Raw genomic sequence first — 13,632 nt, 5'->3', positions numbered from 1 at the left:
TAAACACAGTGAAAACAAAATAATGCTGAGAAAATAAGTATCCATATGTATAAATAAATGTACACTACATTTAAAAGGCAGTAACACTCTTTCCATTCTTATTTCTTCTTTCTCTCAGAATATGGAATAGTTGGTAGAAAGATCTCTCGAAGGTTTCTCCAAAGCCCATGGGAATGAATGTTCTCGTAGACTTGGGGCTCTGCTGATGGGGGCCTGACCACAACAGGACAGAGTTGGCACCAGGCCCAGTCACCTTTGTACCACTCATTTGTAGTCTGGTTGGTGGCTGCCAGGTACAGAGCAAAGCATAGGTAGCCCCCTAGAAGGAGACTCAGCACCATGACAAAGCCCAGCAAGAAGACAATCCTTGGAAATGTCAGGAACAGGTACTAAGGGCAAAGAAGATGCAGAATGTTAGGAAGTAAATGGTGATATCCATGAAGGTCAGCACCCACTAGCCCTGGTCCAGTCCATGGATACAACAGAGCCACCGCCTCAGCTCATCTACGTGCATCCAAATCTAACCCAAATAACCATGATCAGCACCCGCAAATACGTCAGGAATCACCCTGGTGTCCATGCGTTTACTGTGGAATGAATTAAGTATTCATACTGAGGGAAAGGCTATTCAGGAAACAGAGCTATTCCAATTAAAACTTTATAAAACAAACATACATAGAACTTAGTTTAAGCACCAAAATAAAACCCAGATGAACAAGAGAAATCAACATGTCTGAAAATAATATGACCACAAAAGTACATGCACAAGAATATTCACTGTGGTACTGACTCTAAGAGCCTCTCTTCTCAAAAGAAACATTAATATTACTCTATAAAGAAGAGTAAAATAAACTCTAGGATAGTTACCTCTATGGAATGATAAAGTCATTAAAAACCAAGGTAATTTCTGTGTACTGATTTTGAGAAGTGTATGATATATGCCCAATGAGAAAGGTGAAGTGCAAGGACTGCATTGTAATCTTTTTCCCCCTAGTACTGGGGATTGAACCCTGTTGTGCTCATCCCCAACCCTTTTCATTTATTTTGAGACAGGGTCTCACTGAGTTGCCCAGGCTGGTCTCTAACTTTTCATCCTCCTGTCTCCACCTCTTGAGTTGCTGGGATTACAGGCATGTGCCACCTCACCTGGCCAAAATATAATCTTATTTGTGTAAAACAACTGACTCTGTGAAGGTGTATGGCCAAATGAATACACAGAAAAAAGCCTGGAAATATATACACAAATTATCAAAGTGTTTGCCTCTGGGAAGTGGAACTGGGGCTGGGGGAATGGGTAACTCATTTTTCATTTTAAAAAATAGCATTCGGACTACCCAAATTTGTATAAGTTATTTTTCTAATAAGCAGGATGAAAAGCTTCAAAAAAGTTCAATATTTTCGAAAGTCAGAAGAGAAGTAAACATTCAGCAAAACTCTTGATGAGGGCGACTGCCTAACTGAAGCTAAAAGAGAAGACACAGATCTGATGAGGAAGGATGAGCTTTATAAAGGAATGATTTCAACCTCACATTAAGGTAAATGAATTTTGACTGAAGCACTGAAATAATTGAAAAAATATTGTCTTTTCAACAAATGCTGCTGGGACAACAGAATATTCACATACTAAAGAATGAAGTTGGAACTGGGGGCACTGGTGAATGTCTGTAAATCCAGTGACTCAGAATGAGGCAATAGGATCTAAGTTCAAGGCCAGCTTGGGCAACTTAGTAAGACCCTGTCTCAAAATAAAAATTCTTTTAAAAAGGGCTGGGATCAAGCATGGTCGCATACCTGTAATCCTAGGGACTTGGGAGGCTGAGGCAGGAGGATTGTGAATTCAAAGTCAGCTTCAGCAACTGAGCAAGGCCCTAAGCAACTCAGCAAGACCCTGTCTCTAAATAAAATATTAAAAATGGCTGAGGATGTGGCTCGGTGGTTGAGTGTCCCTGGGTTCAATACCCAGCACCACTCCCCAAAGAGAAAAAAAAAAAAATCAAGCTTCATAAAAATAAAAAAATTTTTTTCAAAACAAAAACCATCAGAAAATGAAAGGATAACTCACGAACAGGAGGTAATATTTGAAATCTATTCATCTATCTCATAATAGTCTAGAATAAAGAACACTTATAATAATAAAAAGGCAACCAAATTTTTTAAATGGGTAAAGGTTTTGAGTAGACATTTCTTCAAAGAAGATACACAAATAGCCAACAAGCACGTAGTAAGACAGTCATCATCATTAGTCATTGCAGAAGGGCAAATCAAACTGCAATGAGATACCACTTCAATGCCCATCAGGATGGCTACAGTAAAAAACAAAAATAGGTGTGATTACATGCACCTGTGATTCCGACACTCGGATGGCTTGGGCCGGAGGCTCTAGAGTTCAAGGTAAACCTTTGTTACTCAGCCAGAACTCCTTAAAAAACAAAACAAAGAAAATAGTTGTTGTTTTTTTTTTTTTTAAAGGCAGGCTTTATTACCTGTCTTTATTAAGTGTGAACCTTCATACGCAGCTTATGGGATGTAAAATGGTACAGACACTTTGAAAAACAGTTCTTTAAATGATTACAAAGTTACTATATTAACTTACAAATTCACAGCCAGCCTTAGCAATTTGGTGAGACCCTGCCTCAAAATAAAAAATAAAAAGGGGAATGTGGCCCAGTGGTACAGTGACCCTGAATTCCATCTCTGGTACCATAATAACAGTAATAATAATAATATATTTAATTCAGTATTAGGGTGACATCTGTTTGGGTTTATTCAGGACTAAGGCATTATGTCAGGACATTCATAATGATAAAAAAGTAGTAATATAGCAAGTCCCTAGGCAACTTAGTGAGACCCTGTCTCAAAATAAAAAATAAAAACGGCTGGGGATGTAGCTCAGTGGTAAAGAATCCCTGGGTTCAATCCCCAGTACCAAAAAAAAAAAAAAAAAAAAGATCATGTTAATAGAAACTTCCATTTCTTGAGTACTGGCATTATCTCATTTAATTTTCATAGAAATCCTAAGAGGTATTACAATTATCCCCATTCTACAGGTAAGGAAACTGAGGCTGGAAGGGGTGCTCCTATGCTTAAGATCAGAGAGACGGATGTGGAGGACAAAAGTCATGATTTAGAGCAAGGATCTGGAGCTGCCTCTGACTTTGTTTCTTTACTGTAACCCACATTAACATTATACATCCTGGGAGATTTTTATAGGTAGAAAAAAACTAAAGTTATTATATGAGCCAGTGAGCATGCGCACATGTGCACTCTCTCTCTCTCTCTTTCTTTCTTTATATATATATATACGTATATACATATATATATACGTATATATATATATATACGTATATATATATATATATAAAGAAAAACACACAAAAACTTGTATTTTCAAAAAATAGCCTCAAAGTGGAAATACCCAAATATCCATAAACTTATGACTAAAATGTGGTATATCTATACAATGGAATATTATTCAGCCATAAAAAGAAATGAAGTACTACATGCTACAACATGAATGAAGCTTGAAAATATTATGCTACTAGAAAGAAGTCAGCTGAAAAGGCCATGTATATGAAATGTCCAGAAAACACATTTGTGAACACAGAAAGTGTTCCAGGGCCTAGGGAAGAGAGAAGAAGTTGTTTCTTTTGGGGATAATGAAATGTTCTGAAATGATATAGTGGTAATGGGTGTACAACTCTGTGAATACACTAAAACCACTGAATATACTTTAAAGAGTGGATTTTATGGTATGCAAATTTTATACAAAATTTTTTTGTACCAGGGATTGAACCCAGGAGCACTTAATCACTGAGCCACACCCCCAGCCTGTTTTTATTTTCTATTTTTTATTTTAAGACACAGTCTGGCTAAGTTGCTTAGGGTCTTGCTTAAGTTGCTGAGGCTGGCTTTGAACTTTCCATCCTCCTGTCTCAACCTCCTGAGCTGCTGGGATTACAGGCATGCACCACCAAACCTGGCCATATCAATTTTTTAAGAAAAGGAACATCTTCATGTTTTTATAGGGAAAAGAAACATCTTTTTTCCAATTCTGAAACCAGAATTCAGAAATCCACTGCATAATTACCTGAATAAGAAAGACTATGTCCATAGACTGGGGATGTCCAAGGTCATCAATGTAAGTTTCCTGGTATAGATCTGACACTATCACCAGGTGGACCAGAAACATGGTGCTCACAATGGCCATGGTGGCAGCTGATGCAGTCAATGTCAAGAGGTAGATGAGGAAGTACCTGGTATTCCAGGCCCCTATACAGTTGTTCACCCAAACACAGTGATGGTCAAAACGGTGCACACACCAGTTACACACACCTGCACAGAAAAGAGGGAGCCACACACTAGGTTTGTCCTTGATGAGACATGACACCATATATACTTTTACAAAGTAACCAATGGCAATAAAAGTGTGTGGAGGAAGTTGGGGCAGTGGTAATTGCTATCAGCAAGCTTTTAGAACTATGGAGTCCAATACAGTGGCCACTAGCCATGTGTGGGTATTGAGCTCTGAAATAAAGCTGCAAGAAAAATTTGAAAGACTACTTTGTTAATATTGACAATTTTACAATTGTTTTTCAAATTATACAATACTATTTTGAATTCAATGTGAATAATACTGAGGTAACACAAGAGTTGATGAACTTTCTTAAATGAACAAGTATAGTTTTATTTATTTTTGCAGTGCTGGGGAATCAAACTCAAGACCTTGTGCTTGACAGGCAAGCATTCTACTACTAAGCCACATCCTTAGCCCAGATACAGTTTTAAAACTGATGGCTTCACTTTAAACTCAATTCTTCTGAAAAAAATCAACCATTTTGTCAATGTGGATATTCACAGTAAAAGAAAGTGTTTTGGTATTTAATTCACTTACTGGAAAACTTTTAAGAATGTCTGGATATAGCTTGAGTGGTTGAGTCTACTCTTTCAACTGTAAATTTTATGAAATCTAAATATAGGTCAAGAATTTCCAATGAGAACTTAGTACCTGAATGGAAATGTGCTATAAAAGTAAAATACACCCCAGATTTCAAAGACTTAGTATGAAAAAAAAAGGACACAGCTAGGTGTAGTCCCACATGCCTATAATCTCAGCAATTGGGAAAGCTGAGGCAGGAGGGTTACGGGTTTGAAGATAGCCTCATCAATTTAGCAAGACCTTGCCACCGCCCCCCGCAAAAAAAAGTAAAAAGGACTGGAGATTTAGTGCAAGTGGCAAAGCACCCCTGGTCTGGAAATCTGGTACTGGAAAAAATTAAAAATTAAAAATAAATTTGGGACTGGGGTTGTATCTCAGTGGTAGAGCACTCACCTAGCATGTGTGAGGCACTGGGTTTGATTTTCAGCACCACATACAAATAAATAAAGGTAAAGGTCCATCAACAACTAAAAAAACATTTAAACAAAATAAATTTAAAGAGGGACTGAGGCTGGATGTAGTGGCACATGCCTTTAAGCCCAGTGGCTCAGGAGGCTGGAGGATCATGAGTTCAAAGCCTTAAACAACTTAGCAAAATCCTGTCTTTAAATAAAATATTAAAAAAGGGCTGCAGATGTGGCTCAGTGGTTAAGTGCCCCTAAGTTCAATTCCCAGTACCAAAAAAAGTCGGGGGTGAAGTGCTGGGGCTATAGCTCAGTGGTAAAGCACTCCTAGGTTTAACTCAAGTACCAAAAAAGAAAAAGAAAACATAAACTGTCTCATGAATATTTTTACATTAATTACATATTAAAATGGTATTTTAGGCCTGAGGCTGTGGGAGAGCTCAGAGGTAGAGCATTTGCATAACATGCATGAGATCTGGCTGGGTTCAATGCCCAGTACCACCAAAAATTAAAAAAAAAAAAGGATATTTTAGGATATTGGTTAAATAAAATATATGATTAAACTTAAGTAATTGCTTCTTTTTTGACATGGTTACTAGAAAATTTTAAACCATATTTGTGATTCATTTTTGTCAGATAGGAAACAGCCTAGAACCTGGGCATTCCCTAGAAGACTAGGCTTTGCCAGAGTTAAAATCTGCACACAGCAAGCATCCCATAAAAGCATCTCTCCCATAGCAAAGGAGGCTATTATGCCTAGGGCTGAGGTGGCCACTGTGCAAAAACACACAACCTTACCCTCAGGCATCTGAAAGAAACCACAATCTGGCCTCCAACAGGAGCAGACAACCCACATGTGGGGATCAAATGGCTCTCTTTTCAGATTCATGAAACATCACTTTACAGATAAACCCCATCCATGCACTTGGAAGGGTCCACTGGAGCCCAAAAGCCTTACTCACTGCAGTGCTTGGATCGAGCTGGTTTCTTTAAGTCACAAGTAGAACACCTGGCATTCTTTGGAAACATAACTTCATCAAATTCATAAACTTGAAGAAACAGTAATTCATTTGCTTTTGTTATCGTGCCTGAAAAAGAAAAGGACAGATGCCAGTTTCATGCAATATGGTAGACTAGATATTCACAAAGCCTGTCCCAATACAATGGAACTAAACTGCTGTATTTAAGTAATTCATTTTTTATAACTGCTTTGAGATATAATCCACAAACTCAAAGTATACAACTCAATGGTTTTTAGTATATTCAGAGTTATACAATGATTATTACAGTCAATTTTAGAACACAATCATCCCAAAAAAAAGTAGTCACTTCCTACTTTTAATGTCCCCAGGTCCTATAAACTGCTAATCTATTTTATTTTCTTTCTCCATGGTTTTCCTTTTCTGGATACTTCAAATAAATGAAATTGTATGATTTATGGGTTTTTTTGTGTCTGGGTTTTTTCATCAGCATAATGCTTTTATGGTTCATACGGTTGTAGCATGAATCTATACTTCATTCTTGTTCTGTTTTGCAGTGCTGCAGATGGAACCCAGGGCCTCTCATATGGTAGGGAAGTGCTCTACCACTGAGCTACAATCACAGCTTCTAGTTCTTTTTTATGGCTGAATAATAGTCCATTGAATGGGTTTATCACATCTTACCACATTCACCAGTTGATGGACATTTGGTGTTTCAAGGACCTAAAAGTATAAAGTAAAAGTATAGGACAAAAAAGAAAAAATTATCAAACATAATATAATAAAATTAAAACCAGACTAAAGAGACTTGAGAGCAAAGAGCATTAGCTGTGATAAAGAGGCTTGCTATATTCTGAAAAAAAAAGTTGAAAAAGATTGTGAAGTATTATCCACAAGGAAAGGTTAATACCAATTCTAAACTTGACAATGTATTTAGTAAGAATATGTATGTGCATAATAGTTTTTAAATATGTGAAGAAAAAACTAACAAACTACAAAGAAAAGTCATCAGAATGAGATAACACTACTTTCAGAAACTAACTAATAAACCAAAAAATAGTATGTATATAAAAGATTTGAACATAATTTAACAAGAGATATAATACAACTTGCTGGATGCAGTGTTGTATACCTTTAATTCCAGTGACTCGGGAGGCTGAGATAGGAGGATTACAGGTTGGAGGTCAGCCTTATCAACTTGGTGAGGCCCTCAAAAACTTAGTGAAACCCTGTCTTAAAATTAAAAACTAAAATAAAAAGGATTGTGGATACAGTTCAGTAGTAAAGCACCCCTGGGTTCAATCCTCAGTGCAAAACAAACAAGCCAAAAACTTAGAAAATACAAACTCTTTCAAGCACACATGCATCATTTACAAAAACTAACCACACACCCAAGCATAATACAAGTCTCAAAAAAATTTTAAAAGGAAACATTATCATACTGACCACATGTTCTGCACACATGCAGTTAAGTAAAAGTAAGATACACTAAAAAAAAGTATATTGAAATATTGAGCAGTTCTAAATAACCCTGGAGTCCAGACAAAAAAATAAAAATAAAAATAGAAAACACTGGAAAAGTGCCAGGCACAGTAGCACACACCTATAATCCCAGCAATTTGGGAGGCTGAGGCAGGAGGATCGCAAGTTCAAAGCCAGCCTCAGCAACTTAGCAAGGCACTTATCAACTCAGCAAGACCCTGTCTTTAAATAAAATACAAAAAAGAGCTGGGAATGTGGCTCAGTGGTTAAGCACCCCTGGGTCCAATCTCCATACCAGAAACAAAGAAACAAACAAAAAAAAAAAACAAAAACAAAAACAAAAAACCCACGGGAAATAAACCCATGACATATAAAATCCTTTGCAAACTTCTCAGAGAAACCACTACTTGTTTGCAGCACTATTAGTAAAGCAGTTGAGTTGTCTCAGTCTGTATGCTAAGAGCCTCGACTTACCAGGATTGGTCAAACAAGTTAGGGTGAAGAAAATCAGGCATATAATCAGCAGCAGATAAGGCAGAAGAAGGTAATACAAAGAGAATTCCAGCTCTTGACAGTAGCCAAATATTTCCCAAGTATACTCAGTATAAACTGTCCCTTGCAAGACCAGGTGCAGGATAATGAAGGTATAGTTGCTGAAAGGAAACAGGCACAGCTTATTCATAGAGATACTCCATAAAGAAACTGTGCAAAAGGAAGAAACTAACCAAAGGCCAACCCATGTCCTTTAAGAATTAACCAAAAAACCAGGTAAAACATTTCACATGTATTTTTACAGAAATACAGGTCAATACCTTCCCACTCTTTATCTATTTTAAGGTAGACATTAATATCCCAGAGTCAAGCCAGGCATGGTGGCACATGCCTGTAATCCCAGCATCTCGGGAGACTAAGGCAGGAAGATCTTGATTTCAAAGCCAGCCTCAGCAAAAGTGAGCGGCTCAGCAACTCAGTGAGACCCTGTCTCTAAATAAAATACAAAAAAATAGGCCTGGGGATATGGCAAGTACCCCTGAGTTCAATCCCTGGCACACCCCACCCCCCAAAAATAATCCCAGAAACAGAAAGCAGATTATCCATGAGTAGAGGCTCTGAACCCAGAACTTTCAATCCTTACAGCATCCTTCCCATGCTGTGAACTATAAGGAGCTTCCTGAAGCTACAGAGTAGCAACAATTAATCAAGACAAAAAAGAGGATCCTATTTAAACTCTGAACTGTTAATACCGTGTATGGAAGAGGTAATGAAGCAATTTTCTCACAGCTCTCTGAATGCATTCTGGAATTATACAGGACCATATCTGAAATTTTAAAGTAAAAAATGTTCAGTTTCATTTATCACCTGCCCCCCTGAATTCACAAACAATTTAGATGCTCCACATACAACTGGCAGTTTTTATAGGCTTCCTTCTACTGGCCTGCCTTTGATGCCAATTCTTCCACTTCTACCCGGAACCCAAAGATGATAATTGTCAGGGTTTCAAAGAAAGGAAAGGAAGTAGAAGAGAAGTTCAGAGAATGCTGATGTGAAGGCTGCTACTTCTTCTGTCCTGGGTTCATTCCACCCACAGATCACCAGGCATTAGCTCAGTTCCCTCCCAAGTCAACCTCTTCCCATAGGCTGCTTGCCCCAATTTTGCTCACTTTGACCCCTAAAGAAGAGAAGGCAGCCCAAAGTTCAGCTTTTGGGTCATACATCCCCCAGTTTCACCCATCAAATACCTCCAGAAGGATTCTGCTCACATCTATGTCCAATTACAGGCATTACATCCAGAATTTAAGAGCCGACCTTGAGAATACTATCTTATCTCAAAGCATCATCACAAGATTACTTTCAGCAGTAACAAAAACAAAAATGGAGAGATAACACTTGGAATACACTAAACTGCCATAAGCGAAAGACTAAATAAACCAATTAATTTAAATAGCATTTCTTTCTTGTCCTGTTGAGAAACCAGTGAGTCCTTTATACTAGGGCCATGTTCAAACTTCAGTGGTCTCAAAAGATCATTGTTACCTGTGCTCCTCCCTGGACCAGACCTTTCAAACGATGGGTTTTGGAGCAGATGCAGATCATAACAACACTAATCAGCATGAACACCAGGTAGAACAAGAAGAGAACCAGGAAGTCCATCCTGGGGGCTGTAAAGGAACAGAAAGAGTATGACTAGCTACTACGGATATTTATTCCATGGCACATATTCTCAGACATCAACTCCCTAAATGGCTCCCAAAACAGGCACATGCCACAGAGCTCTACAGAGGCTCTCACAGGGGCCTCCTAGATAGTCCTGAGCTCTCTCTTTCAAGATGAACACTGTGGCCTGCCTTTTGGGCATTTCCTGCAGAGGCATTTCCTGCCTGCAAGTTCCAAGATACAGTGAAAAAAATATGGATACACCTTCCTTTCCCACAGCAACAAATCCTTATTTTACTTCCTTATTCACATAGATACAGAAAGTACCCCCAAAATCTGATGACATCATCATCCAAACAAGCACCTCCTGGAAGAAGTCAGGAGGCCTGTACCCAGCATCAGGTATCATGTTATATGAAGCATCCCTCCAGGTCAGTGGCCACAATTGTCAGGGATCAACCCACAAGAAACAGTCGATACATGGACCTATCAAGAAACTGGAAATGGCTACTTTAGCTCTGAGCAGAGAGGATTCTGGTCCAGAATTCAAACTGAGATAATCAAACCAGAAACCGTTCTTATCACAAGAAACAAAAAGCAGCAATTCGCACTCATGAAGTAATTCAATGTCTCCCGCCTACATATTTCTATTGATTGTATGCTCTTTCAGTCAGCAGCTCTGGCATTCCTCTTTCCAAAAATTCACAGAGAATTAAGATAGCAGATCCGCTTCGGCAGTGGTGTGCTCCTGGTACAACAGGCAGCAATCAAAACTGCAGGACACATGGTTCCTTCAGGAGGTCGGATCCGACTGCAAAGACAGATGGGTTCAATACTGGCATAATGAGATAAGTGTTGGAGTTGGCAGCGGAATGCATTGTGGAAAAGGATTTGCAAGTAGGGGATGTTGAACCCCCGAGGAGTGAACGAGTGATAATGACTTATGAAGAAACCGCTAATTAGGAAGAAATAGGCCAGGAGCCTTGGGTCTAGCCCTCGCTATTCTACCCCTGCGGCACCCACACTGGGACCAGACCGAGCGAGGCTAAGAACTCTATGGCCCTGACCGGGGCTCTCCCCGGATGCCCGAACCTGCGTAGGGGGAGGGAGGGTGCGGCAGGCTCGGAGGAGACAGGGGCGGATCTGTAGCAGCCCGGGAGAGGACAGGTGGGGCCCGGGAGCGGGGGCAGGTGGCAGCCAACTTGGAGGAACACAGGGAGCGGGCCTTGGAAGAGACGCGGGGGCGCCGGAGTGGAATGGAGGTAGCACTGCGGCACTCCCACACGCAAGGAAGAAGCGGGAGGCTAAAAATGGGGACCGACTGCCCGGAGCCAACAGGGATGACAAAGAACCCCACGGAGGCAACCTTACCCCCAGCCTCCACCAACTGCACCAGCAACAAGCCGGCGCCCTCGGGAGACTTCCGGCGGACGCGTGACGTCATCGCAGCGCCCGCAGCAAGGCCGACTTCCGGCGGAAGTAGGAGCGGTGGCCGTGGGTTGTGGAGTGCCGGACTCTGGTCGCCCAGGGTAGTGGAATTTTAGAAACTGTAGATTTACGAGAGGACTGTCGTGGGTCTGATGCGGGAGGACGCCGGGCTGTGAATCGGTCCGGACCGCCGCAGCCGTGGCCCGGCTCCCGGTCGAGCAGGGGGCCCCGGCGGCCTTGCTTGGGGGCTCAGTATGTTACTACGGTGCCTTCGTGGCGGGCAGCCTGCTCGCAGCCAGCTGCACCACTAGGATCTGTCCGAACCATTCCAGCATCTTCCACCGCAGAAGGCATAATATGGGTCATATTCCGCTCCTCGCCTATCCTTGCTCCTGCTGTCTCTGTATAGCTCTGAGCATCCTCCCCCTGGGGGCAGTGACAAGTGCTGGACCATAAGCCTTAAGGATGAAAGAGAAGGCCGCTTTGATGATAGATAGTCTTGGGGCGAGCAGAGCTGCTTCCAAACATAGCATCGAGAAGGCCCCTGTGGAGTGTTCCTTAGCTCTGAACGCTTCCAGATCTGCTGAGAGCGGTCTATTCTCGATGCCTTTGAAAACCTGAGCCGGGTCTGTCCTTCCTTTGAGGAAAAATATCTGGTCTCCAAACACTGGGCTCAAAGCCCTTTTCCTGTTTGTCTTTGCTGCCTGACCCAGCTTATTGATTTCTATCCCCACCTCCATGTTTTTTTTTTTTTTTTTTTTTTAACTCCTTACCGAGCTGAGCACCTATTGAATACATTTTATTCAAGGCCTTGACCAGGGAAGACTGGTAATGGATAAAGCCCAATATCACATCCAGAGTTGGGGCTAGATTTCATCCATGTCTCCAGCTGATTTCACCTCGTTGATTAACACTGAGCTGGTAGCTGGTGGTTAAATATTTTGAATTGTTTTCTTCTTGCTCATAAATGCAGAACTTCATTTTTTAAAATGACTTTTCCTTTTCTTTAGATGACTTCAGTTCAGACTAACTTTGAATCTTGACCTGATCACCTATTGTATTTTGTGCTGGGTTGTCTTTCTTTTTAGAAAATATGCAGGTAATACTACATGTAATCCCTGTGAAAGAGTCAAAACTATCTAAAACAAAAACAAAAACCTTCCTTTACCAACATTCTTCCCAAATTCCAGACCCTTGATGGACTTACTTTTACTCCAAAGCCTTTTCTATGAATTTATACATAGGTATTCATTTTTAACACAGGTACATTTTTAACACAGATATTGAGTACCAAATGTGTGCCAGGTGCTATTCTAAGCCCTGGGAATATAGCAATAAACAAAAGAAGAAATCTCTGAACCTTCATAGAGTTTACTTTCTAGTATAATGTGTGAATGTATTATTTATTGTCGTTTGCAGAAATGGCATCTTAAATGTTCTCCATATTTTTTTCACTTAGTATTTTGTTTTTGTTTTTGTTTTTTATCTTTTCACACCAACACTGCAGTGTATTTACCACATTGCATGCATTGCTACTTGGTTGACCTAGCTCATCAGCCAGGGTTCCCAAAGTGACAAAGTGGAGTAGTCTGTTTTATTTTAAGTGGAATTAGCTATTTATATTACCACAGAATTGTTGGCACAAATCAAAGAATTGTGAATTCCAGTGTTCCAAGCACATTTAAAAATCTGAATTTTTATAACCTAAAAGGGAAAGACAGTTAATGTATTTATCCAAGACACTATCCACTAAATTCTCCACTGCCTTCTTACTTGCATTCCTGCCTTTCATGACAATCTTCTGCACTGAAGAGTAGTGGACACAGGTTTCCTACCCAACATGTCTGCTACATCCTTCCCATGGTTTTTGGGTAGTGCTGAAGCGACCCCCAGATCTAGGGGTGGGTCCTAATTGGTTTTAGCCAATCAGGATAATCCCACTGTCTCATCACAATAATTTTCAAAACAAAAGTCAGTCAGGCATGGCAAGTCTTTGGAATGTGAGTGAATAGACTAAAATGAAGCTGGAATTCCCCTTCAGTGGTGCCTCCTCTCCCGAACAGGTGAATAAAGACGTTAAAAAAAAAAAAAAAGAAAGAAAGAAAGAAATCAGAAGCCTTACATCCCTCACTGAGGGACCACAGGGGAGACCAACATGAGGATGAAGCCATCATGGTAGGGAGGGCAGACCTAGAGAGGCACAAAGAAATGGAACCAGAGCCCTGAACGAACCATGCCTGAAGCTTCC

At 40.3% G+C, this 13,632-nt stretch overlaps 1 protein-coding gene across 6 annotated transcripts; it reads right to left on the bottom strand.

The window, feature by feature from the left end:
* Window positions 1-23: 23 nt before the first annotated feature.
* Window positions 24-11,402, bottom strand: ZDHHC4 (zDHHC palmitoyltransferase 4). Of its 6 annotated transcripts, none has more exons than XM_079122026.1 (8): window positions 11,328-11,402; window positions 10,284-10,767; window positions 9,837-9,961; window positions 9,047-9,120; window positions 8,277-8,455; window positions 6,303-6,428; window positions 4,088-4,332; window positions 24-389 (listed from the first exon to the last, which is right to left on the bottom strand). In XM_079122026.1, exons 2-8 carry the CDS (start codon window positions 10,363-10,365, stop codon window positions 99-101), a joined length of 1,122 nt encoding a protein of 373 aa, XP_078978152.1. In that variant the 5' UTR covers window positions 10,366-10,767; window positions 11,328-11,402; the 3' UTR covers window positions 24-98. The 6 variants fall into 6 exon arrangements, with proteins under 6 accessions (XP_078978152.1, XP_078978155.1, XP_078978157.1 ...); XM_079122029.1 differs by having other exon boundaries at window positions 10,321-10,767; XM_079122031.1 differs by having other exon boundaries at window positions 10,468-10,767.
* Window positions 11,403-13,632: the final 2,230 nt, after the last annotated feature.

This window comes from Sciurus vulgaris (genome assembly GCF_902686455.1).
Source record: "Sciurus vulgaris genome assembly, chromosome: 18".
In the NCBI taxonomy this organism is placed as follows: Eukaryota; Metazoa; Chordata; class Mammalia; order Rodentia; family Sciuridae; genus Sciurus; species Sciurus vulgaris.
Note: the sequence above shows the minus strand (reverse complement) of the source record. Positions and strands in the feature narration are given on the sequence as shown.